Genomic DNA, 27,559 nt, shown 5'->3' on the forward strand with positions numbered 1-27,559 from the left:
CCTGGCATCTAAGAGCAGAGGAGACAGCATCAGCAAGCGACAGGCTGGCAGAAGGACCACCCCACCCAGACGCCAACTACAGAAAGCAAGACCATTAGTTATTCACTGTGGGTTTCAGATTTCACTCAGTGAAAATTATTGTTTCCATACTCCGTAATAACATAAAAACATGATTTCTCTATTACAGAACCACAGACAAAGGGGGCTTCAAACACACAGTTAGGAGCTGCATGTAGCCTGGGGTCCAGATTCCTATCCACACCACGCCCTACACTAGCAGACTGACACCAGGACACCAGCATGACATTGTTCACGGCTTACTCAGAAATACCCCTCCACCTCCACCGTCGGACACCGGGTGGCCTGATGGCGCTCGCTGGGACCCAGGATGACCTGTGACGCCCACGAGGACGCAGCTGGCCGACGGGCTGACAGGCAGTGGTGCTGAGGACAGAGACAGGGAAGGAGAGGATTCTTCTTCTCTAATGACTGTTCACTCCAAAGGGTTTCCTGATGGTTTCTGACTAGAACACCTCAAAAGCAAAAATGGAGGAGGCCGGGGAGTGAGTAGAGTGAACTCTAGAGCTAATTTTCACAGACACTGCAAACGATCAGTTTAGGATGAATCAAAACTGTCCCATCAATCCATGTTCAAGGAAAGACTGCTAATCCTCAAAACCTGTCTGCTGTCTCACTAGCCTGAAAATACTCTTTAAAACTCAAAGTTCTAACAGTTCTGATTTGCCATTTTGGTTGTGAGAAAAAAAAATCAAAATTTAAGTTGAAAGTTTCCACTTTCTCCTCTTCCCAGGAAAGTAAATAAAAACAAGACAGGGCTCTTGCAAAGTAATGAGCAAGAGAGAAAACCAGTCCACTAATAAAATGGAATCACAGGAAAACAATCTGCTTTCCGGTGGCCACTGCTCCTCCATCAGGGTCGGGTCCCTACTGTGGCTTCTGCTGTGAGCGCCCACTCTGGTCACCACCACATCTGATCACACAATTCTGGTGCACAGCGTTAGGATGCAGTCCAACCGACCACAGGACAAAGTTCAAAGGAGCAATTCGTTCTTCTCAAAGGTCATGGTAAGTAAAAATCCAAAATAAAACACAGCCCTCGCTGCTTTGTGCTAAGAAATAGTCTAAGAACTGAAAACCAATACTGACAGGACCTTGCCTTACCCCCGTGAGCCTCAATGGACCAGCTCGGGCTGGTTGTCCACGAAGGGCAGCACCCCACTCACATAGTAGGCAATGCCCAGAGATAGCAAAGCAATGACCAGGAGCAAGAGCAGGACCCTCCAGAAGCCCAGGTCCTCCACGAACTCCTGCCACGTGGTCCGGAAGCTGGACAGGACTCCTTCACCTTGCTGGAGGCTGGGGTTGAGCAGAGAATGGCTTTCCATGGCACTGTGGGAGGAGGAGAGAGAGGGGCATGAGAACACACGTCACCAGAGCACGGAAGAGACAAGCTATGGAGAGCTCACTACAGAGATGCACGGGCCCGGGAAGGTGCTGCTTACAAACTCCTGGGAATCCACAAACCGATAAACTGCAATGACCGGGTCCCTGGGTCACTATCCAGCAGGCAAATCAAAATCCCTAGTCAGGAAGTCCCAGCAGGTGTCTGCGGGAAGGGAAGTGCACTTTGAGAAGTCCAATGAAGACCAAGAGGCCCAGTGTGACCTGTCTGAAGTTTCCTCTGCCTGAGCTGAAGTCTCTCACACTGAAAGATCACTGAAGTGGAGCTGGGAATGAATATGATCAAGAGATGTTGTAAGCATGTATAAATTTGTCAAAAAATAAATTAAAAACCTTTTTTTTTTTTTTTTTTTTTTTTTTTGGTTTTTCGAGACAGGGTTTCTCTGTGTAGCTTTGCGCCTTTCCTGGAACTCACTCTGCAGACCAGGCTGGCCTCGAACTCAGAGATCCACCTGCCTCTGCCTCCCAAGTGCTGGGATTAAATTCGTGCGCCACCACTGCCCGGCCTAATTAAAAACATTGTTAAAGTCGCCCCAAGCAGAGATCTTAAAATGGGTCGAGTGTCTGTCTCCATCGATCCATTAACCAAAACCTAGCTTGTTTGACATTTGGAAGATCAAATGGCGGGCGGCGGGGTTGGGGAGATGGCGCAGCAGGTAAAGCTCTGGCTGCTCCCGCAGCACCCACAAGCATCTGGAACTCCAGCTCCAGGGGATCTGACGCCCTCTCCTCTGGCCTCTACAGGTACCAGCCACATACAATACGCATGCGTGCATGTAAGGGAAAATACTCAAACACATAAAATTTAAAAACCTAAGACACTCAAAATACAACTTCATAATTTAAGATTTCATATTCATAAAAATAACAAAAAAAATCAGTAGATTTAAAAGTTCACTTCAATATAGTATGTGGGTGTGAAGGCTGGAAGGGAATTTCTCCTAACTTAGTTCAATTGTGTGTCAGTTAAGAATTCTCTGAATAAAATCTAACAATGGATGCTGACTTCTCAGCCTGCAGGACACGTAGACTGGTCTTAGGAATTCTTCTCCTCATTATCCTCTGTGCTTTTGCATGTGTGCACACATGCACATACATGATGCCATGTGAAGGTCAGAGGGCAGCTTCTGGGACTCAGTTCTCCTTCCGGCTCAGGCTTTCACGGCAAGTGTTTTTACCTGTTGAGCCCATCTTGCTGGCCAGGAACTCTCAACAGCTTCCCTACCGCTTTATTTATGCTTATTTACACGGTCTTGCTACACAGCTCAGCTTGCCTGGGACTCATTCTGTAGCTGAGGCTGGCCTCGAACTCTCGATCTCACCTCAGCCTCCTGAGCACTGGGGACACAGGTGTGTGTGTCACCACACCCAGCTTCCTCCTAGTCACTTTGTCTCTCACATACCCTAACAGGGACTGAGTTCATTTTTCTTCTACAGGAAAACTCAGCCACGCTGGAAACAGTAATGTAGATAGTCTAAAACAGACTCGAGTGTTCATGGCACTATCACGAGCAGTGCAGATACCACAGAGGAAATGGGCACTCTGCCTTTGGGCTGTGAAGGCCACCGTGTGGGGGACTGAAAGCTCACAAGGTTACAGCATGCAGCCTAAAGCCACAAAGACCATAATCCTGGAGCAGCTGTCAGCGGCCGGGCCGGGAGAAGTCCCATTCTTCCCAAGCCCTTCCTTCATGTCCGCCCAGGCACCTGCACAGAACAGGAGAACCAGCCCACAGCAGCAAGCGCAGGGAAACGCTGCAAACGGGCTTCTTATCGAACTCTGGTTTGACCTCTTCCCACTGAACCCAAGGGCAGGCTCACTGGAGATGAGCTCCAGTCTCCAGCTGCTGGCTTCGTAATGGGTCCGTGTGCTGCACACCCAGATTCCTTTATGTTAAAGATACATAAAACGAGACACTTGCAGTAAGAGTCTACAACGATACGGAAACCCCGGCAAGTCTATAATAAGAGCCACACTTTGAGAAGTCCAATGAAAACCAAGAGGCTCAGTGTGACCTCTCTGAGGTTTCCTCTGCCGGAGCTGAAGTCTCTCACACTGAGATCCTGTGTAAAATGAGAATGCTGTGAGTGTTCTCAGGAGCCCACGGAGCTCTGCCAGGAAGAGCAGAGGTTTTATCCAGTACATGTGTCCCACTGTCCAGGACTAGGAGACGCCACTAGAGAGGAGGGTGTGTGTGGGTGTGGGAGTGTAGGTGTGACTGTCAGCTTCTGTTTTTGAGGTAAGGTCTCACTGGAGCAGCCTCAGACTCACTATGTAGACCAGGTTAGCTTCACCTTGTGGTGACCCTCTTGCTTCTGTCTCCCCAGTGCTGGAATCATGAGTCTGTCCGTGAGTCTGTCTGTGCCACCATGGCTGGCTTCATCTGTTCTTTTTAACATGTCACCTTCATGGCCTTTGCCATGCTGGACCCACATAACAACAATAACAACACTGAGGGCTGGAGAGGTGGCTCAGTGGTTAGCAGCACAGCTGCTCTTCCCAAGGACCCAGGTTTGATTCCCAGCACCCACATGGCAGCTCACGGCAGCTGTAAACTTCAGTTTCAAGGGATCTTCTGACCTCTGCCAGCACTGCACACATGCATGCAGACAAAACATTCGTACACATAAAATAAAATACTTTTTTAAAAGAATAAAACTGAACTTAGAGTAATATACAGAGATGGGGAACTACTCTTCATCAACTTGATTTTTAAGTCCTCCCACACATTATCCTGTGTCCCCCCCAGAACCCTCACGGTAAATCCACTGCTTTGAAGGTGGTCACGGTTAAATTATAACGCCACTTCCTGGCTTACCCCTTGGTATTTTCCCTACACTCTATTTAGTGATATGGTTTATGCTAAAACTTTCTTCTTTTATGTCTCACTATGTAGCCCTGGATGATCTGGAACTCACAGAGATCCTCCTGCCTCTGCCCCCTCCCCCAGCTGAGATTAAAGACATGTGCCCCACTGCCTAACTGAACTCATCTTTTAAATGATGAACTTGGGTTCTGAGGCCTTTCAAAGGTGTGAGTCCTCTCTACTATCTGATTCTCAACATGCATCGCTGCTCGTCCCAAAGTCTATACCCATTAGTCACCCTTCGCTGTCCTCCCAAACCCAGCAACCACTAATCGACTTTGTTCCTGTGAATTTCCCTGTCTGGGGGAAATTATTCTGCATAACAACAGAATAAACAGTGTGAGAACTTTTATTCCTGGCTTCTTCCATAGAGCCCTTTTTAAAAACTATTTATTCTGACTTTAGCATCTGTCAATACTTCATTCATTTTTATGGCAGAGTAATATTCCTTTGGATAAACAGGTAATATTTATTCTTTCCTTAGTTGATGGGCATTTGGTCTGTACCTAGAAGTGGAATTGCTGGGTCACAGGGTGACCCTGTGAAACTTTTAATAAGCTGTCAGACTGTTTTCCAAAGTGATCGCACTCTTCCACGCTGCCTTCGGAGGGGTCCACTCTCCCTACAACCCCACAACACTAGTGACAGCCTACTGAGCTGTCCTCAGAGTTCAGTCCTCCTCCCTGTGGTTTAATTCGTATTTTTCTAACGTCATTTTCTAATGGAATTTAATCTCGGCTACTGTGGCACCGAGGGCAGCAGTGTTAATAATTTACACCCAGGAGCTTCAGTGCCCACAGAGCTGTAACTAACACGAATTCCCACGACAGGCATTTGGAAAGCAGGGGTTAACATTGCTCCCAAGCTGCCCAAACAACTAACCACACCTTAGTTAATTAGTAATCACAACAGGCAAAATAAAGCCCAAGTGTACTTCTGATAAAGAGTCCTACTGGCCAGTATCAAAATGAGATCTCCAAACACATCAAGAGAAACATGAATTCTTGGACATTTTCTCAATGAAGAAGTGTGGGCTGGAGAAATGGACCAGTGACGAGCACTTGTGTGCACACCCGAGGATTGGGCTTAGATACCTGCATGCACCCCACCGGCCAGGCTGGGCATCCCACACATGCCATAACCCCCTACACCCACCCCACCGGCCAGGCCAGGCATCCCACACATGCCATAACCCAGCTCCAAGCGGGGAAGAAGTGGAGAAAACGCAGGTCCAGGCTCAGGAGAGGCCCTGCCTCAAAGGAAGGAGTGGAGAGCGACTGACAGACACCTGAAACCCTCCTCCGGCCGCTCCACTAGTACACAGCAATGCACACACACTCAGACAGACAGACAGACAGACAGACAGCTGCGCCCTCAGTACCTTTCGCTCTCTGCCGTCTGCATGGTCTCCAGCTTCGAGTGTGCGCCTCTGTTGAACCCCTTCACCTCCTGTTCTTCCAAAGACTCCAGCAGTCGGATGACATCCTTGTTCACGCCCCGGCGCTTGGCCAGAACCAAGGGGGTAGCACCCTGATGATTGCTGGAAAAGGTCACAGAAAGAAAGTCATGGCAGTGGCCATGCCACACTGGCTCCCACCGGCTCGTTCTCAACAAGGAAAGCGTGGGCCAATGGTTCACAAGTCAAACCCACAGCAGACCCAAGCAAGCCAGAAACTGACTTCTAGTTACTGGATTTTTCCTTCCAGAAAAGAAAAACAAAAACAAAAAAATAATAATAAAAGAACATTTAGGAAAAAGAAAGAACAAACGACAGTAAATAAAAGAAAAAAGAGAACATCCTAGGGATGAATTGGAAAGTCTAGTCTAGACTCAGTTTCTGTACACACTGTGAATATATTCATGTATACGTACACACATGTAGGTGCACACACACATACATCTCTAGACTTGGTCTCTGCACACACTGTGAGTGTATTCACATATAAGTACACACATATCTATATACACGTATACATATAGATATAGATATGGTTTAAGTGTGCAAAGCTGCCTTGAGCACTGAGCTATCTGACACCAGCATCAGAAGACAGAACAGACCTCAAATCACACCAGCTCCTCCCCATCTGTCCGGCTGTCACAGAAACATTCTCTGTCATGCTGCTCCGGGTGGCCACGGCTCCAGTACTCCAGGACAGCAGGACCCCGAAACTTAAAGTCCAGGCTCAGTACTGAGATGGGCTGGCCTTTCCCACACAGGAGAGCGGGTGGTACTGGGTCCCACAAAACCAAACCCACGGTGCCCTCCTGAAGAGCGATGACGAGGCTAGTGTGCTGTTTGAAAGAGGCACAGACCCCAGCCCTGTCCTTTATAAGCTGTGTGACCTCTTGACCTACCTACTTCATGTATAAAATGAGGAAAGGGAGGACTGGAGCGGGGAGGTGAGCTCAATATATAAATACCTGGATAGGAAAAATCTAAAAAATAGTAAATAAAAACTGAAGATAAGAGACTAGAGCGAGAGCTACTTACTGTGAGTTTAGAATAAGCTGATCAAACAGGCTTCTTCCTTCTTCTGTTGAACTGAACTTTACCAGCTACTATTCCACAGAGATGTTGTTCTCTCTCTCTCTCTCTCTCTCTCTCTCTCTCTCTCTCTCTCTCTCTCTCTCTCTTTCTCTCTCTCTCTCCCATGGCTGGCCTCCTGTTCCCACACTCCCTTAACAAGGCTCCAGTCTTCGAGACCTTTCTGAACTCATCATCACACCTGATCAGACGGAGATCAGACCCCACCCTGCACAACTAACAGGAAGAAATGACCCAGCTTCAAAGGCACAAAGAACTCACCAAATATCAATTTTGAGTCCGTTGGAAACTAAGAACTGGATGGTGTCCACGTGGCCACACAGGTGGAGGGCAGTGTTCCCCTGATAATCCGTGGCCAGTGGATCAGCACCAAATTTATGCAGCAGCTGGCAGATGTCCACGTTCCCTCGGGCCGCGGCGAGGTGAAGGCCTGTTCTGCCCCTGCTGTCTCGGATATTTGGGTCGAAGCCACTCTCCAACAGCCGCTTCGAGTAGGTGAAGTCTCCATCGATGCAGGCTTGGAGCAAGGGCACATTAGTCTGGGAAGAGTCGTTCACAAACACGTAGGACATGGTGGGATGTGAGGATGGACACTCCTGCGTGACAGAGGAGGAGGGTGAGAGCTGGTGAAGGCAAGACAAGCAGCCAGAGAAACACTGATCTTTCTCGGCCTCTTCCTCAAAATCAGTCTCCTCACCAAGCAAACAACAATCACAAAATTATCAATTATGGTTCATTTTCCACTAAAAGACTTTATTTTCTTCACACCTGCCAGATCAAAATGGCAATTAAATTACTGTAAAGCTTTTACTTCTTATCATAAAAAGGTGTTGAAATATTTTTGAAGCTAAAATACAACTGCTTAGATTTAAGTTCATGACAATATCCGAAAACACCGCCATCCCCGCAGGCACACACTACTGCTGGCTTCTCGTCCAATACATGGTGATTCTCCTTCACATGTGTTCTTCTTAAAGGAGACAGTATAGAGTCAAGAAGGACCTGTGTGCAAGCCCACGCCCACTGTGTTTGAGGCATACATTTAAGACTCATTGAAAAAGGTAAAGGAATTAACACGCTGATTTTAGAAATGTCATTAAACAACAGATTTTTACAGAATTAACCCCTTCTGCTGGTATATTGACACCTCAATATTTGATTTTACCAAACTCCCAGTGTCTAAGAGCGGGCGACGAGGAAGACAGCCACACCCACTCCCCACTCCCCGGGGTTCTGCGGCCTGAATCTCCTGGAGGCTGGGCACAGTAGCAGTCTAGTACCCAGTCAGTCCCATCAGTACCCCAGCACTGCCCTGCCTCAACCACAGCTGCCTCAGCCGCACAACAGTCGGCTTCACGGGCTCTGCCTCACACTTTGCTTCATCTAAGAAGAAAGTCTCCCAAAAGGAACTTCTGAAGAGAAAACAGAAAGGCAAAGACCAGGGCATTCACAGAGAAGGCTCTTTTTAGAAAACACTGACCTATCATGTGTGCAGACCTGTGCACACTGCATGTGTGAAGGACAGAGAGCAGCTTGTGGGAGTTCCAGGCATGAACTCAGGTCACCAAGCTTGGCTGTAAGCACCTGTATATTCTGAAGCGTCTTGCCAGCCCCTCCAGAGAGGCAGGCTCAGCCTGCACAGTTTCTCCGGTGGTCTTTCTGGGACACTAATGGCCCTGGGTACCAGGCCAACCCAGGGTAAACTCCCCGTCCCACGGTCCGCGAGTGCAGAGCCCACGGGCACTGGGTGTGGCAGGGTTCTCAGCTCGCCAGCCTGGGCCGCCTGACTCCAGAGCTCTGCTGCTGCCCTTGGCTCTGAGGCAGGTGTCAGCCCATACATCCCGAGGATTTGTCTGAGCACCCATGTGGATGGGGTGGTTACTGACTGCTATGTAGCCATAGCAACATCAAGGTTGTTGTAGTAAAACATAAGCTTTACTATCCCTGACTTTCCATGAGAGTACCTACAGACTTCAGTAAGGAGAAGGCACAGTCTTACTGAGCTTTCAGACAGTAAAGACCAGAGGCAAGCAAGCCATCAGTAGGCCAGTGGACAGGAAGTGACAGAACCTTTACCCACAGCAGTGACAGGAGAGGCGACCTTCTGGAGAGGGACAGAGAACACGACCAAGGTTCAGTAACTGGTAAGGACCCCTCTGGACAGAGGTCAGGATGAAAAACATTGATATAACACAGCATCATGATTAGGGGTTTGTCTGAGACAGTCTCATGATGTGTGTAGCTCAGGCTGGCCTCAAACTCAAACTCTTCCTGCCTCAGCCACCACTGATGGCTTGAAATAACAAATTCTTCTTCTTCTTCTTCTTCTTCTTCTTCTTCTTCTTCTTCTTCTTCTTCTTCTTCTTCTTCTTCTTCTTCTTCTTCTTCTTCTTCTTCCTCTTCTTCCTCTTCCTCTTCCTCTTCCTCTTCTTCTTCTTCTTCCTTTTTGAATTTTGGGTTTTTTGAGACTGGGTTTATCTGTGTAGCCCTGGCTGTCCTGAAACTCCCTCTGTAGACCGGGCTGGCTTTGAACTCACAGAGCTATGCCTGCCTCCACCTCCTGAGTGCTTAAATTAAAGGCATGCACCACCACCGCCCAGCTGAAATAATAAATTCTTAAAAATTAATCAGGGCTAGAGAATTAGCTCAGCTGTTAAGAACACTGACTGTTCTTCCAGAGGACCTGGGTTCAATTCCCAGCATCCACATGGTGGCTCACAAGAGCCTGTAACTTCAGTGGTGGGGGAGCCAATACCCTCACACAGACACACATGCAAGCAAAACACCAAAGCACCTAAAATACAATGAATAAGTCATTAAAAAGAAAGAGCACTTGTTGCTCTCGTAGAAGACCCAGGCTCAGTGCCTGGCACCCACATGGTGGTTCACAGCCAACTATAAACTAAGCTGCAGGAAATCCAATGCCCTCTTCTGACCTCTATGGGCATCAGGCACACATCTGGTACACAGACAAACATGGAAACAAAATAGTCATACACTTCAAATAAATAAATCTTAAAGAAGTTTAACAACTTAAGAAGGCACAGTTTCCACATAGTGGTTGTCTTCTCACTTGTATAAAAAAGTAACTCCACCTTAAGAATTCGTTTAACAGTTACCAGTGCTGTGAGAGCATTCTCTAACTTCCCCTTGCACTATTTACTGGATTGGGGCTCCAAAACAAACAAAAACCTAACACAAACTACCTTGGAAATAAAAGAGCCTATACCAAGTGTTTTTCAAGAGCCAGGACATGTTGGCTACACTCCGTAAGAATGCTCCTTAAAACCTATCTACCTGGTGTTTTGACTCGGGTCGTCTGGCGTGGGGAATTCTGGGAATCCTTCTTATCTGCTGAGGGGAGAAAGGAAGCGGTCATTTCTGTCCTGGAGGAACTGCTCCACCAGCCCCAGTGAAGACTGCTGCCATAGTGTGGGCCACAGTGCAGGTCCACACGCTGAGAGGAGTCCACGGCGGAGCACACCTCAGGTGAGGTGAGATGGCTCCCTCAGCGGCCACCCGGAGCTGAACTGCAGTCCTAACGAGGTTCAGCAAAGACATCAGCAATGACGAGGAACTCACTCACAGCCAAGGTGCGGCGTGAGAAAGGACACTCAGTCAGTTCTGTGACACACAGACGGGTCAAGGGGCCTGTGCACAGTCCCCAGGACGTCTGAGGTGAAGGAGCAACATGCCAGGCCACCCTCATGACTGCTGGGCACTCTGGACGGGGTGATGTGGAGCTGTGACCACTGACAGGAAACCACAGGCAGGAAGGAGTCACCAGGGGTCACCGACAGGGGACAAACGGGGCTCTGGAAGTCACTCTCAGCCTCTGGACTCTGAAAGCATATTCTCCACAATGTAATGGAGGCTGACCTTTAACTCTGACTAAGGGCCACAGAATTTGGAAGCAGAGTCTCGCACAAGCTAGGCAAGGGGTCACCCACTGAACCACATCCCCAGCTCCACAGAAGCACTCTTGGAAAGGAATACCATTCCTAAGAGGGAGAAAGGGTAAACAAACAGCCACAGCTTGTCACTGGACCAAACAAAGTGGGTTTAACTCAATATTCTAACCCTTGTCCTTTCTGGTCGGCAGGACCCTCCTGCTGCCAGGCCGTGCTCTTGAATCCTGCTGCTCACCTCAGGCTTGCCCTGGGCCCACGGGGTGGCCTCTCTGTACACTGGCGCACCCTTTCTGACCACTCAGTTCTTATGAAGACCTGTGAAAGCAGGGGTGCTGGGCAGCCAGTCTGGATCACAGAAGAGCATCATCAACTAATAAATAAAATTCACTGTGGGCCTCAAATGTGTCATATTAGCTGGTTTCATATAAAGTCCGAATCCCAGAGTCACCATGAAGCTGAAACTTGCGTTGATCTTTTACTGGTCATGCGAGGCTGCTATCCACTGTCTTTAATAAATGTACACGGAGAAACCACTAACGGTATCTGGCAAGGCTTCATTTATAATGATCACATCAGACTGTAACGGGGCTGGCAGTGCTGGACAGGACATTGACAAGCTGATATGAGGGCCACAGAGGACCAAGAGACACCCTGAAGACAGGCTAGGGCACAGTACCCTCTATTGCTTCTAGTTTTCTGGGTTCCGTATCAATCTGGACAAACTTCCCGTACTGACCCACGTAATGCGATGCTCTTGGACTGTCACCCATAGACCTGGCTTTTAGTTTTCAGTATGAAAAGGCGAGAGGGTGTTTTTAAGTGAATTCACGTTATAAAAGAGCAAGCTGTGCTCCTTGTGTGGGTACAATGACAGACCACACATAATTACATCCCAACACCCCGACTGTCCCCTCTGGTCTACAAGAAAAGCCAGGCTGCTGTCTTTCTGACACACCAGTGCCCAGGCACTAGGTACACTTGTCCAAACTACGGATCGGAGCTATGTGATTCCATGTTTAACGTTACATTAACATATCAGCCTGAAGTACGAGAAAACAGCCGCCCAACAACCTCAATCTATACATCAATCACTAGAAATCTATTCAGACCTTCCCCTAAAGTGAATAAAAACCAGAACACAGGTTAACTGTCTCCCCAGGGGTCGGGACTAAAGATCTTTACAGTTAAACGTATTTGGAGACAACTACAGACCCACCTGTATGATTACACAGGAGGTCCCATGTCTCCTTTCCTGTGGCCCTCATGACAACACCTTATAAACCACAGCAGGAAGGACATCTCATTCAGGATGCAGGAGGGCATCACAGTCAGGATGCCAGCACCCACATGGCCCAAACACTGGTGTTCCCAACACTGGGGGCTGGCATGCTGCTCTTGTTTTGTTTCTAAGATTTATTTATTTTTATTATGTATATAACTGTTTCTGCCTGAGTGAACGAGCGCGCGTGTGCGCGCGCACGTGTGTGTGTGTGTGTGTGTGTGTGTGTGTGTGTGTGTGTGTGTGTAGGCCCGCATACATGCTTAAGCATCACCTACATGCGTAGTGCCCACCAAGGCCAGAAGAGGACACTGGACCCCCCAACTGAGTTAGAGATGGTAGTGGGCTGCACCTGGGTGCTGGCTCTCTGCAGGGAAGTAAGTGCTCGTAACCCTGCGTCCAGCCCCACCCCCCCCCCACTTGTCTTCTCAGCCCTGACAAGTCACTGTGTGCCTTCCACTTCCGTAAGCACTGGAGAGTACGGTGTCAGTGAAACCACCCAGGACCACACGTGCGTCTCTTCATATACAGTTGTGTATGCATTGCCCCTTGTCCTCTGAGTACCGTCCCATGTCACGGACAGACCAACGCTTGTTGATCACTTGTTACTGAAGGACACCTGGTTGTTACAGGAATTAACAATCACATCAGAGCTGTTGAAAAAGGTATCACATTTATTTCTATTTGGCCGTGAAGCACCATGGTGTGCCTGAGGAAACCAGAGGATACCTTCTGTTTTCTCCTTCCTCCAGGGATCTAAGGTGGTTGTCAGGCTTGGTGGCAAGCCTTCCTTCACAATGGAGCCATCGCCCAGGGAAGCTGTCAGCACTGGTGTATAGGTTATGTGAAGCTGGTTCTTCTTTTTTCTAGGATAAGTGGTTAGGAATGTAACCACTGGGCTGCAGGAAAACCTAAAAAATTTGACTGAAAGACTGCTGGGTCCAATGGTGTCATCTTTCCCAAGCAAAAAAGAACATAACGAAGTCATCTTTGGGTCATTTTTCTGAGGGACAAGCTATTTATAGACATCTCTGTAGGACCGAGCATTTGGAGGGACGACTAGAAGCCCTGGGACTTACCAAAGGGTGTACTTACCAAGAACCATCCCGAACACAAGGTTAGGGGCTCTAACAAGAGCGTCAACAGCTGACGTCACAAGGGCTGAGTCAGACCCTGAGCGTGGGTCTGAAAGCTAAGCAGACAACGAGGGCTGATTCTGAGGTGGAGAAAGCAGGAGGGAGAAGAGCCCGGCTCCCGTGAGGAGCAACCTCGGCACTGCAGAGCTAGTGTTCCTGTTGCTAGAAGCTGTCAAAGCTTGGCCACGACAGAACGCGTGTGGTGCTGGGAGGAAAGCCAGCCCGGCTCCTCATCAGCTGTCTGGCTCAGCCAGCCCTCAGTCCACAGGTTATCACCGCGCCAGGCTGAGCACGGGATCCTGCCATGCTGAGGCAAGCTTGCAAGCACACCCATCTCTTGGTAACGGAGTGACTTCCAGCAATGGGGGACATCTAGTCGGGGGCAAAACCTCCAGGAAAAAGAACTGGCTTCTGGTAGAGTGAAAACACAATGACCTGGAATATGAGTAGCCTGTGGGGGCGGCAGCCAAGCCCCAGAAAGCACCCCGCCCTTCGTGAGGGCCCTGGTTTGAAGGGCAGGATACACGAGGCTGGTCCACGGATGGGAATGGAGGCAGACATGTGGACACTGTCACAGGAGTATGGGTCGTCTGGGGTGGGGTGGGGTGCAGTTAGAACTCTTGCCCTGTGTACTGATGCAGTTACTTACTCTGTGGGACGAAACAGTCACTTAGCTCTCCCCCATGCCAACCAGCTCTGACCTAAACCCTGAACCCAAACAACAAACCAGGAAGGAGGTCTGGGTGGAAGCTGGAAGGTCACTGACTTGATGGAAAGTTCTATTGACCATGCTTTCCCATTTATATCCCAAATTCTGGATCCACAGTCTTGGATCAATGTACAGAGGTTCTAGGGTCAAATTTTGGCGGTCAGGAACTAATGGAAGATGCTGTTTCAGTCCAGACTTGCTGATAACCTTAAATCTATTTCTATATCCAATGACAACACCCGTACACACTGTATCGATTTGTTTCTCATTTGGAAAGTCACTGGGAAAGGCATGACTAAGTGTTACATTCCTGGTTCGAGCACTGATGACATCATAGCTAAGGGGGAAAGTAGAAGGAAGCATTAGAGCTAAGACCCTGGAGCAAACTGTCAGCAAAACCTGGCACGGCCAGGAGGGGCCGTCAGAGCCTACCCGCCTACCGTGTCTCCTGCTGAGGAAAGCAGAGGTGATGGAGCCGTCTGCATTTTCTGTGTCCTGTTGTTCACTGTTCTATCTTTAGAGGAATCCAGTGGCTTCCAGCTAGAATATAATCTTGACGAGCCACACAACAAGAGCTTGAGGGAGCCGTCAGGTCCTGCCACTGTGTGCAGTGACTTCACAGAACCCTGAATCTCCCAGTGAGCAGTGACTGTTCATAACCCAAGTCTACACAGACCCACAGATCTCCCAGTGAGCAGGGACTGTTCATAACCCAAGTCTACACAGACCCACAGATCTCAGGCCAGGAATCCCACATCTCCTCAGCCTCTTTTCTTCCTAATAGAGTGACTTTAATCATCTCAAAGACCCAGAGATGTTAGTGAGCCCATTACTGCATTTGCTGTGACAGAGTGGGGCTTCATATCTAGTCTATAATATTTCTAACTGCCCATGCAACTCTACACATTCAATCAAGAAATCCAGAGCAGATGTTCATGCAAAACCCATGTTTAGGGATGGGGGTCAGCTGGGTGGAACACTGATCCTGACTCAAAGCCCAGCATGTTCTGGAAAGAACAACAAACTGCTATTTGCTCATGGGGGTCCTCCAACTTCAGACCATGTCTCTACAGGGGCAAGAAATGGGTGTTATTTGTCTGAGTCTCCTGGCAGAGGCACGGTGCTCAGCTCATTGATGATTCAGGATGACCAGATGCAGGAGAACCTGCTGGTTCTTCCTTCCTGAGTGTACCTTACTTAGGTTCCTTGTCACAGGACTTCAAAGTCTCAGCTTTTCCTGAGACTAGTTCTGTCTCACTGTCAAGTGTTCAGAAAATGAAGACGAACAAAGGAGAGTTACCCACACTCCTCCCAGCTGAAAGGTCCAACAGTTTGCTGCTGTGGGCCTCCAGTTCTTTCCTTCTGCTCACATATGTATTAACACTCATCACATGGACCAGCGTTAACCCCTTTACTAGTCTGTAAGCATCCATCACTATTAACACTGCCTTAGAATAGTTTTTTGTTTTGTCTTGTTTTTTTTGTTTGTTTGTTTGTTTGTTTGTTTGTTTTTCAAGACAGGGTTTCTCTGTGTAGCTTTGCACCTTTCCTGGAACTCGCTTTGTAGATCAGGCTGGCCTCAAACTCACAGAGATCCGCCTGGCTCTGCCTCCCGAATGCTGGGATTAAAGGTGTGTGCCACCACCGCCCGGCTTCTTAGAACAGTTTTTAAGACAGAGGCTCATGTAGCCCCAAAGCCTCAAACTGTGTAGTCAAGGTTGACCTTGAACTCCTGATCCTCCTGCCTCCACCTCCTGTGTGCTGAGATTACAGCCATGTGCCTGGCATCTTATAATCAGCTTTAATGGGTGAAGATTATTCTATTACACACATGTATCGCAATTTTCCTATTGAATCTTAACACAAGCTATTTGCCTCATATTTTTCCTATTACCTAGGTTCAAGTTCATTGGCATTTTAAATCATGCCTAAGAGAAGTTAAAAATAACCATTTTTGATTGACAACTATTACCATAGGTTCCAAGGTGGGTGGCGGTTGTGGCCAGGCGAGGCTGGCTGTGCCTGTGGCTCTGGAACTCGGCTCCTCTCTATGGCTCAATTGTCACTGCAACAGCAAGTGTCACTGTGGAAGCTTCTAGAGTCTGGTGGGTGCTTCACCTTAAACTACGTTGGATTTGAAAGCTTATTTATTTATTTTTAGGACTCTTGTATTAGAAGTGCCTAAGAATTAAATTTCTATTGATCAATCCTATGGTTAAAATGCAAACTTCTAAGCTTTGAGTTATCTCTCCTAAATAAAGATAATTATGCAAATATTTACTTGCGGTTCTTTTTAATTTTTTCCTTTAAAAATGATTTATTTTTATTTATATGTATGTATTTGGTGCCCTTGAAGGTCAGATGTGGAATTACAGGGAACTGTGACTCCCCTGAGACCTTCCTGGGACCTGAATTCGGGTCCTCTGAAAGAGCAGCGAGTGTTCTCAGCCACTGTCCAGCCACTGCTGGGTTCTTAAAAGGAGCGCAGTCAGCCATGTTCTCCAAGACTGGAGAAGGGAACTGAGAAAGGAGCTGTGGACAGCCCTCTGAGCACAGCCCAGTGCCCAGGAGGAAGCCATCAGAGACGTCTTCTGAGGCTAGAAACAACGGACACTGGAATAAGCAGTGTTTAGATGAGGGGCATCTACTGCCGGACACATTTCACGCTACACGCAAACTTGCAGAGAATCCACATTCTGTGGCACTTCTAACATTTTTGCCCCATTTCCACTCCTGAGACACGACCTTAGGTAGCCCGGGCCGGCCTCGAATGTGGCTATAGCTGGTCTGTGCCATCAAACCCAGTTTGTGCACAACTAAGGAGCAAAGCCAGGTTCCCACATTTGAGGCAAAAACTCTTCTACCAACTGCACTCGGTCGGAGGTCTAAAATTCTAAATTCTGTAATTTCCTCAATGCCATCCTATCAATTATTTCATAATTAAAACTTCATGAACACAGCGAAGGGAAAGATGAATTAGAAATGTATAAATTACTGAATGATACTTTTTAAAGGGCCAGTGCACTATGTTGGCATTCATAAACTAATTTAAACTAGGTTACTCAGGAATGACCTAGTAGATGCCCTCAGGGAACTAAGCTTATTGAAAAGGAAAAAGAAATCCAAACAAGAAACACTTGAATTCTTGTTCACACCTACGTCTTATGGTGTGAACAACTGCCTGTAACGTCTGATGGGCACTAAATGGCTCCTCCTGACACAGCACATCTGCTCTCCAGAGAAACCCTGGGTGCTGGGCGCTGGGCACACCTTCACCGTCTGAGTAAAACATCAGGTTTGATCACGAGATCCCTTCCACACGACCAACTGGCAATCCTTTCCGTCAAAGAGCCCGTACAAGGGGTCTGAGTCTAGTGCTCACATTCCCAACAGACTCCTCACCCCAGAACAAAGGAGGGCTGCAGGGCGCCCTGCTCCACAGGAAGCAGCCAGGTACAAGTGTTCGGAAGCAACCTTGTCACTGAACACAAAGTAAGCGTTTGTGGAAAAACAACTACAAAATCTTTGGAAATAGCCTCTACTTTACAGGAAGTGACTGAATTCCTGGACTTGCTGTTCCTACGTATTTTTTACCTTTACCCAAATTTTCCTCCTCCAACAAAAAACCAAAACCACTAAACAGGGATGTCTGATATGTTCTGGCAATTTTCATAGTATTTATTGCTTTAATGACTAAAGTATCGTCACAACTCAACTTTTAGAAAAAATAGATTTAAACAAGTCTAAATAAAATTTTCAAAAAATAGAAGTTGCTGGTTTGGATAGCTTAATACCTTTGTTTTCTAGACTCTTTACTATGTAATTATGCGGTGTTTGAAACTCCTATGGCTAAGGACATTGAAGTCTGGGGAGGTCAGGCTGTGGACAACAGCCGAGTTAACAGCATTGTGCACATGGCCCAACAGCGCCACCTTGTGGGCCCACTAGTCCTCAGCTTAGTTCAGTTTTGCAGACAACCTTGCCTTGTATCACAGGCTTGTCTCAGACTCTGGATCCTCCTGCCTCTGCTTCCTGAGTCCTGGGGTTGCAGCATGCCACCCACCTGTCTTCAAGTTCAGCTTTACATCTGGCACAGTATAAAGCCAGGGAAGGGCTTCCGGGTTTGTCTGTCTCATTTCAGTAACACAGAACTCTTTTTGGGAACGTGAAAATCCAGAGCTGGAATATGCACAGGTGTTGGCTGGTTCTTCTCCTTCATGCAAAGCCTCCATCCTAAAAACCCGGGGGTGTGGGGGGACCAGAACATCTTCCTTCACACAACCTCGGGGAGGGCCGGTCGGCATCCCTGAGGTCGTCTGACTGCGTGAGACTGATGTCTGCTTTTCCACTCCATCAGGAGACCCTCCAGACCCTTCACATCCAGCTCCTCTTAGAGCCTCACCTGTCAAGACACCGCCGGAGGCCTCCGCTGGGTCGCACAACCTAACACAGCTGCAGAAGCTGAGGCGCCATTGGAGAGGGCACATGGCTAAGTGACCCGCAGTGGGAGAGGGCCTCCACACAGGAGGTGGATGTTTCACAGCTGGAGCCTCTGGGATGGGAGGGGTGCCCGAGGCTTTACCGGGGCGCACTGGTCCTTTTCTCTCTTGGCGCCGAGGGGTTGTCCTTCGACACCCAGATAGTGAAGACAGGAGTGAGTGCGACAATCTGATTTAAGAAAGGACAACAACTTTTCCTTCTTCCTCTATTTCCAGGCTCAGATTACGGGATAATAGTAAGATACTCAGGAACCACTTGGTGGGGTGGGAAGTGGGAAATGCCAAGACCCTCGCAGAACAGGACCAGCAGTGTCCAGAGTTTCTCAGACAGAACAACCATCTCAAGGTGACAAGCAAGGAGGCGCAGCAATTGCCTTCTGACTGAGAGCCGGCCCAGTCTCTCCTAGTAAGGCGGCAAACGACAGGTGGGCCCAGTCTCCCAGAGAGCTCTGGGAGTCTTCCAGAGAGGGGAACAGAGGCCGGCAAGTGGCCCCCAGGAATTGTGCACACATGGTGGGGTGCATGTGTGCAGAGGTCAAAGGCACTGGGCCCCTGGAACTGGAGCTGCAGGAGGCCATGCGTCGCCTGACCTGGGTGCTCAGAGCTGAACTAAGTCTTCTTGAAGAGCAGACTGCTCTCTCAGCCTCCATCCCAGGAACTATCTTTACAGACTGCTCAAAAAGCTCACTAGCCACTGTGACAACAGCAGAGAAGGCCTCACTGGCCGCGGGTCTCATCGGCCCCACTGTCTTCCAGGAAGCGTCCTCTAGTGCATCCAGTCCCCTGCCTCGATGGCTGTCCCGTGAGGAATCAGACACCACCCACCCGTTAGAGCTCCCTGATATTACACACACCTGAGTTTTCTTCCAGTTCTTGTTCACAATCTCTTAAACCCAGTATGTAGTCATTCACACTGACGGACACTAAGGAGACCGGCAGTTACACGGTAAATGTTCTCACTTTTAAAATGCTCTGTATGACCTGTCATCAGGGTCGTGACAAACTACAACACTTAACAATTCTTTATTTAAGAGTCTGAGCAGCTGCAACCTTGACCTTTTGTTCTGGCACTCAAAAGAACCACGCTGTTCAGGAAAGATCATTGTGACATGAAATTGTTCTTTAAAAGGCTTTCACAGGCTTCAAATACTGTAATACGTCTCATATTTTTGAATACATAGAACAAATTGTATCTCAGAATGCACAAGGTTTGGATTTTGGAAAATGATCTGAAATCAGAACTGTTCTGCATCTTCATCTACAGAAGCCTAAGAAGAGATGAAAACACATTAGAGCCACACTTTCAGGTTCAAGGCAGCAGACTCAAACAGATGCCCTAGGCTTCTGTTCTAGCCACACTGGCCTGATTCCAGTTTTTAATTACGGTTTACCAGATGACTTCAGGTCTGTGCCATCACTGTGTGTGTGTGTGTGTGTGTGCGCGCGCGCGCACACACACACACACACACACACACACACAGTCCCTCCAGCCTCACTCCATCTCTGCTGCCCTCCTACCACCCACAAGAACCTCTCCTCATCCAGTGCCCATTCCCTCAGTTTATGAGTATTTCTTTTACATCCTTCAGTCTCTGCTCTAGCTTCCCTGGCCACCCCCAAACAGGGGGACACCTGCCTGCACAACTGTTGCTAAGTCTCTTCAGCCAGCTTCAGGGCCTCTGACGGTCAGTACTGCAGCACTCTACTCGTACTGTCTGTCAGCTTCAGGGCCTCTGACGGTCAGTACCGTGCTGTCTGTCAGCTTCAGGGCCTCTAACGGTCAGTACGGCCCTCACCCTGCTTTGACTCAGCACATGCTCATCAGCATCTTCTTCTGTCTCACCTGGTTGCTGGTTCCTTTGTTTTCAGTGCTGAATGACAGGGCATTGTCTAGATGTATCCGTCAGCCAATCCATTCCTTTACTGAAAAACATCTTGCTTGATTCCACATTTGCTCAAGTTTGAACAGAGGGGCTATAAACACCAAGGGACAGGTTTTTGTGTGGACATGTTTTGACTCCCACCAAAGAATATCACTTCTGGCTTTTGTGGCAGCAATTGTCAGTTCGGTAAGAACTGTCAAACTGTCTTCCAGTGTGGACTGCACTGTTCCTTTCCCATCAGTGAGGAGTAAAACCCCGGAAACGTATGCTTTGTTTTGTTTTGTGGTGCAGAGCCTGACATGGCACTCAAACTCTCAGACGTCCAGCTACACTCTGAGCAATGTTCTGCTGCTCAAGTCAACCTCAACCCGCTGTGCAGTCCAAGCTCCTCCTGTCTCGCCTTGCCTCCCATCAGGGTGGGACAATAACGAGCGCCATGACCCCAGGCTGCTGATACACATTCTTACCAACAACGTCCCACGCTGTTCATGTTCCCGATTTAGGCATTTTACGTAAGCATTGCTCTAGGTTGCATTCCCTTGACAACACATGCTGGAGTGGTTTCCCACACCCATTGGTTGTTTCTGTATCTTCTTGGACAGTGTTTGTTAAGGTCGCTGTCTTAGTGGCCTTCCCTGGTGCTGTGAGGAACCCTGACTGAAGAACTTACAGGAGGAAGGTCTGTCTGCCTCACCATTCCGGGCAGCAGGAACGTGAAGCAGCTGGTCACACGCACCCACAGCCATGAGCGGAGGGCAATGAACCAATGCAGGCTTGGCTCGCTCTCTACACTTCTACCCAGTTGAGGATCACCTGCCTAGAAAATGGTGCCACCCACAATAGGTAGGTCCTCCCACCTCAGTTAGTCAGATTTTCCTCAAACATGTCCTCAGGCCAACCTGCACAGATACAAACTTGGAAGAGAACAGGAAAGGTTTGGAAGGAGAAAAGAGGGAAATGATGGAATTATATAATTTCACAAATAAAATGAATAAATAAAACCACTAACCATCACGCCTTTAATCCCAGGATTCAGCCGGGTGGTCATAGTGCACGCCTTTAATCCCAGCACTCGAGAGGCAGAGACAGGGTGGATCTCCATGAGTTCGAGGCCAGCCTGGGCTACAGAGTGAGTTCTAGGAAAGGTGCCAAAGCTACACAGAGAAACCCTGTCTCGAAAAACCAAAATTAACCAATCAATCAATCCCAGGATTCAGGAGGCAGAGGCAGGGGGATCTCTGTGAATTCGAGGCCAGCCTGGGCTACAGGGCAGTTCTAGAACAGCCAGGTCTACACAGAGACCCAGTCTCAAATGAAACAACAGAACTCCTCATCGCAGGGCCATGCCGGTGGTCGGAAGGTAAAAGGACTTCTGTCACACCTGGCAGCCTGAGTTCGAGCCCCAAACACACTCAGCAGAACGAGAGGAACAGCTGCCTAAAGGTGTCTTGATCGCCACATGTGTGCCATGGGTACACACACACACAGGAAGTCAGTCAGTGGGAAACACACAACAAAACAACGAGAACGAACCACAGCAGCCGTGAACCCATTTTTAAACTGGGTTGAATTCTAATTATTCAGTTGAGAGTTTTTACATCTTAGGTGTCATCCTTTGTCGTGTGTGTCTTTTGCAAATGTTCCTCCAGTCTCTTCTTTCCTCACTTGCCTTTGCATTCATCTCATGGAATCTTTCCCAGGGCAGGAGAAAATCTCATCTGAATAAACTCCATCTTCTTACTCCTTCCTTCCACACTGTGCCTCTGATGCAGCCTCTAAAGGTGGCCTGGAGCTTTCCTGTACTGAGGCCGTCCGTATCCCAGCCTGGCTGAGGTTACGCATCACTGCTGGAGTTTCTGCAGCGATAATCATAGAACAGCACTTCTTCCTTCGTGAACGTTATATTCCTTATGCTCTACTGCAGCTAGGCGGGATGTCCACTGCATGAAAAGCACTGCTCAGAGACAACATCTGCCCAAGTCCAAGGTCGGCGGAAGGGTTTGTAGATGCTCTTTACCAAGCCGATGGCTCCTCTCTGCTCGGTTCGTCAGAGGCTGTTTCCAGCCCCAATGGAGGCTGCACTGCCGAGCGCCCAATGTGATCCCGGCTTCTTCCCTTCTCTGGCCTCCTGCTGCCGTATAATTCTTTTTATAAACTCATCATTGCATTTGCTAATACTTTCTGGAGGATTTTATACCACCCTCCTGAGTTATACACCTGTAACTTCCTAAGTGCTGTGAGGGTTTGGTAGGGTAACAGTGGCCTCATAGAATGAGGTAAGTATTCGCCTGAGAGGCTTCTCAGAACTGCCAACTTCTTCCTTCAATGTCTGGCAGAACTCACCCATGCATCCATCTGGGCCTGGTTCTGGCTGTCATTCACCTAGATTATAAAATCTGTGGGCACGGTATAGGATTCTTTTTCATGTAACGGCCATGGGTTCCGTAATGATGACCTTTTATTCATGTATGTATTTAGACAGTGTCTCTCTATGTTGCCCAGGTTAGCCCAACCTCAAACTCACAATCCTCTTACTTCTTCCCTCGAAGTGCTGAGATTTCGAGCATGGGCCACCAGGCCTCCTCATTCATATAAAAATCTGTGTCCCCCTGCTGTGGGATGTTCTGTATGTCCTATGGGAGCCTGTTCTCAGGTTCCTCGTGGCTTTACCCAGCAGGTCTGCATAGAGGATGATTAGTGCAGGTGTTTGAGATGGTCTGCACTTGGCTGTGCTGTGGGATGATCTGTATGTCAAGCTGCTCTGATTGGTCAATAAATAAAACCTGATTGGCCCGTGGCTAGGCAGGAAGTATAGGCGGGACTAACAGAGAGGAGAAAAGAAAGAACAGGAAGGCAGAAGGAGTCACTGCCAGCCGCCACCATGACAAGCAGCATGTGAAGATGCCGGTAAGCCACGGGCAGGGCATAGATTTGTGGAAGTGGATTAATTTAAGCTATAAGAACAGTTAGCAAGAAGCCTGCCACGGCCATACAGTTTGTAAGCAATATAAGTCTCTGTGTTTACTTGGTTGGGTCTGAGCGGCTGTGGGACTGGCGGTGACAGAGATTTGTCCTGACTGTGGGCAAGGCAGGAAAACTCTAGCTACATCCCCCCTTTCCTTCACCTGCCTATACAGATTTACTGACTCCTGATTTTTCCAAGGAGCCAGCTTTGGGGTCCCTGGCTACTGATCTCCCACTTTCAATTTCGTAGACTCTGCTCTAATTCTGTCTACTCCTTCTTTTGGGTATCAGTGCTCCTCCAGCTTACTAAAGTGATAGTTCAGATGAAAGACTTTAGCGATTTTAGTAAATCCCAGAACATCAGAAGGCTGAGAACTGTACAGTACAGTTACTACAGCCAGGTACACTATGTCTAAACTTCAGACAGACAGATGGGGCCACAGCTACTGTACAGGCAGCTGGTTCTAGCACCTAACACATTACTGTTTGCACCTGTCCCCTCTCCACTGTGCTCAAGTCTTCAGGGTCCATGTGTCTGGATGCTACAGCGTTTTAACTGCCTCTGTTTATAACACTTCTTCATTTCTTGGATGGCAAGCATCCCACCTTTGTTCTTAAGACCTTTTTATCATCTGCCTCTTTCAACTCCATCCATTGGTTTGTCAAACCAGCAGGGTGACAGAGCTGATCACTTCCCCCGGGCCCTCTACACTTACCCACCCCTCAAATATCCCCAAGCGTCTCCTCCCTAGCCCCTTTAATGTTCTTAACCACGCCCATCACTGAACACTGAGGGCTCCACGGCTTGAGTCTCATTTCCTTAGTCTGGATGCCTCAGTCTCGTGACTTTCCTGTTACGATTCGGACATGAAGTGTTCCCACCGAAGGCCCAAGTACGAAGGCTTGCTTCCCAGCCGATGGGGCTGTCTGGGGAGATTGGGAGGTTTTCAGCGTGTGGGTCCAGCTGGAGGAGGTGAGTCACTGCGAGCACGTGACTCTTTCTCTTGGCTCCCTGTCTCCATGAGATGAGCGGCCTTGTCACCTGCTCCCACCTCTGTGACATTCTGTCTCACAACAGCTCTAGAAGCCACAGAGCAGAGGCGATGGACTAAAGTCTCTAAACTGGAAATAAATATATCTTTTCTCCTTTCAACTTACTTGTATCAGAAATTTTATCATAGTGAGTAAAAATTGGCCAACAAACCACCGTTCTGAAAACTACCAAATTTCTGTTTCTAATAGAACCTTTGTCTTGAACCCCAGTTTTTAATAATGTCTTTGAACAGGCATCTCGGGTACGGCTAAAACTAACCCTGACTTCTGCCTTGTGTGCCACCCATTCTCACGTCCGCGCGCAATCTATCAGCAACTCCTTTTCTAGAATGTGACTGCTGCTTACTATACAAATCTCTTTCTTTACTTTCAACAACCCACGGTCAAGCGTAGCCCAAAACATAAATGGAAAATTCCAGAAGGAATTCCTAAGTTCTAAACCACACACCATTCTGAATAGTGTGATGAAATCTTTAGCCATCCAGCTCTCCTCCAGCTTAGCCATGACTCACCCTGGTCATTTATCTGCCAACTGGACTAGTACAGACCAATCGCCAGTGTCAGTAAAGCAATGCTTGTGGTTCCTGTTGTGATGCTTCTCTCACTCACCTTGCTTCATTTTATCACCTCAGACCCCACAGGAGATGGTGAATACAATGTATACTTTTAAACAGGCAGAGGCCATATGCAGGCAACTTTTATTGCAGCATAATGCTATTGTCTTATTTTATTACTGTTAGTGCTACTGTGCCTACTTTGACAACTTTATCATAGGCATGTATATAAAGGAAAATGGTACACTGTACATAGGACTTGGTATTGTTGAAGGTTTCAGGCATCCATGGGGGAGGGGTCTTGGAATTAATGCCCAGGAATAATGACTATGGTACCCTAACTAGTCTGACTCCATCTCTGCTCTGACAGTCAAGCCTGAACACGTAAGTCAGGCCTTCTCATTCTTCTGCTCAAACCCCTCTGACCGTCTCCCTCCCGAATAAAGCCGGCCTTTCCTAGCATCCATGCGGCTTCCAATTCATTCCTTTCCCCGCTCCTCTGCTCAAAGCTGGTGGACTCCTTGTTAGTCTTCTAGCAGGCTGATGTTCTCTGGATTCTGTGTTCGCTGTGCTTCCCCCCCCCAGCTGGAGGGCCGCCCTGCAGCTTCAACCTCACACCAGTACTGTCCGCACATGGTTTCGTACTGTAAAACCGTGAGTTCCTTTCCCAGTGCTCCTGCCCCTCACTCCTCTATTTCTCTTCTTAGTAACTGTTACCATCTAACTGGATATACTTCCATTTTTAAACCAATTATTTTACTAGCCCATCTTTCTCCAAGGGAATGTTAGCTCCATTAGATCAAGGACTTAGGTTACATTATGTCCCTGGTTCTTGGAATTGCCCCAGCACAAAAGACAGGTTGTATGTGTGCTACATGAACCTTGACAATGCACTCTTAAACCTGGTACTGCTAAGTGGGTCGGGATGGTGATGGTCAGCTTTAGTGCTCAATTTAACACATGAAGGAAGCCCTGGGGGGGGGGGGTCTCAGTGAGGGAGTGTCCAGATTAGGTAGGCCTCTGAACACACCTATGAGGGGTGTCCTCAGTTGGGTCAATTGGGATGTGGGTGGCACCATTTCCGGAGCTGGGCCTCAGACAGAATGGAAAGGAGAGGGAGCTGGGCACTATCATGCATTCACTCACTGCCCTCTGCTCTTGACCATGGCTGTAACAGACCAGCCGCCTCACACCCGCCCGCCACCTTCCCTTCTCCGCTGTGACAGCCTGCACCCGGAGTCACGAGTCTTCTCCCTTGGGCTGCTCTGCCGGGGCATTTTATCCCGGCAGTAGTTAACTAAGAAGACAGTACAAGTCCCAGTCTCTGGGACTGGGAAATAACCATTTCCAGTCTCACGTGGAAAATCCTTGACCTTGCAGCCAGTAACTCAATTTGCTCTACAGAATGTGCCTCATCAGGTGGCAGCTCCTCTCCCACGTCTTTCCGGTGTCCTGTAAAACATTAGCTTACTGTGGGAGGAAAAAAACCTTTCTGTTGGCATAATGCTGCACGTGCAAGGTGAAACTCATTGTGAAAATACAATTAACGAACACACAACTAATGTGTGTGAACGAACACAGACGAGCTTCTACTTCAAATCAAACTGTACTAAGCAGGAGAACCCAGGACATTTAACTTTATTATCACTACAAGTTTAAAGGGCGAACTTGTTTTCCGGGACAGTGGTACAGGCTCTTCCATACTGTCACACACTTCAAGTCTTAAAGAAATCATTTCAGGCTACAAAGTGTATCAACAAACAAAACTCTTAAGGAACACTACGTTTGGAAGTTAACAGAAATGGGATGCAGGAGTGGGATCTTGGGAGTCTCGGACCCCATTTAACTCTCTGTCAACTGTCTGGACTTAGACAAGTTAATTTAGACTCTGTGCCTCAGGTTCCTTATCTGCAAATGAAAGACGGTACTTGTTAGGTTTGTTGCAAAGATGTTAAAAAGATGCATCACTGGGTAGATACCTGACTGAAGACGGTCAGCTGTTACTGTAACACGAACACCATCACGCCACTGACAGCACCTTAGGACGGGCCTAGATACCAGTGCTGCGTCCCGCAGAGTGAGGAGTGTCACTCTTCAGTGGTACCTGCCTATCACTACAGTCTGCGGCCAATTCTAAATTCTGTGGAACACCGTAAAGAATGAATACATGCAGTTGATGGGGAATCGGGAGAGAAACGATCGGCTTTTTAACGACGCGTGTCAAGTGTGAGAGTCCGCGATCACCTGAGGCCTGAGCAGCAAGGGTGCAAACCCTGTCTTACCGAGGGCCCCCCGGGCAGTGAGTGTGCACTGCTCCCACGCACGCCTGGACCGTGCACTCCTCTGTGACCCGCCAAGGACTCCACCTCTTCCTAACTCTGCTCTGCACCCGAGCCTCGCCGGACGGGACGCCGGGGACTCCCGAATCCCCGCGCGCGTGCTCCGCGCAGCCTCCCCGGCCTGGCCCGCGCCCTCCCGCCAGCACCGCCCGCGGGGGAGCCGCTCGGACCCGCGCCCGTCCCCACGGCCGTCAGGGCCCGCAAGGCAGGTGCCGCCGGCTCCCGCCCAGCGGCTGCCCACGGTCCCCGGCCCCGGTACCTGAGCCCGAGGCCACGGCGACAGCAGCAGCAGCTCCACCTCTGCAGCGGCGGCGGGCGGGGCGCGGACAGCCAGAGAG

The 27,559-nt window shown here is 48.6% G+C and overlaps 1 protein-coding gene across 4 annotated transcripts in view; it reads right to left on the bottom strand.

Annotated features, from left to right (window-relative positions):
* Positions 1–27,559, bottom strand: part of Ankrd46 (ankyrin repeat domain 46) — a 27,903-nt gene extending 344 nt beyond the window's left edge. Inside the window, exons 1-5 of one of the 4 annotated variants that reach the window (XM_037197728.1) lie at positions 27,481–27,529; positions 10,192–10,248; positions 7,156–7,490; positions 5,731–5,889; positions 1–1,410 (exon numbers count right to left, since the gene is read on the bottom strand). The exon at positions 1–1,410 is cut by the window's left edge and continues 344 nt beyond it. In XM_037197728.1, coding sequence (XP_037053623.1) covers positions 1,194–1,410; positions 5,731–5,889; positions 7,156–7,466 — 687 coding nt within the window. In that variant the 5' untranslated portion in view covers positions 7,467–7,490; positions 10,192–10,248; positions 27,481–27,529 and the 3' untranslated portion in view covers positions 1–1,193. Of the gene's footprint in view, positions 1,411–5,730; positions 5,890–7,155; positions 7,491–10,191; positions 10,249–27,164; positions 27,414–27,480 lie in introns of those variants that run through there. The other 3 variants (XM_037197729.1, XM_028884487.2, XM_028884488.2) reach the window with 3 other exon arrangements.

This window comes from Peromyscus leucopus, chromosome 20, assembly GCF_004664715.2.
Source record: "Peromyscus leucopus breed LL Stock chromosome 20, UCI_PerLeu_2.1, whole genome shotgun sequence".
Classification (NCBI taxonomy): domain Eukaryota; kingdom Metazoa; phylum Chordata; class Mammalia; order Rodentia; family Cricetidae; genus Peromyscus; species Peromyscus leucopus.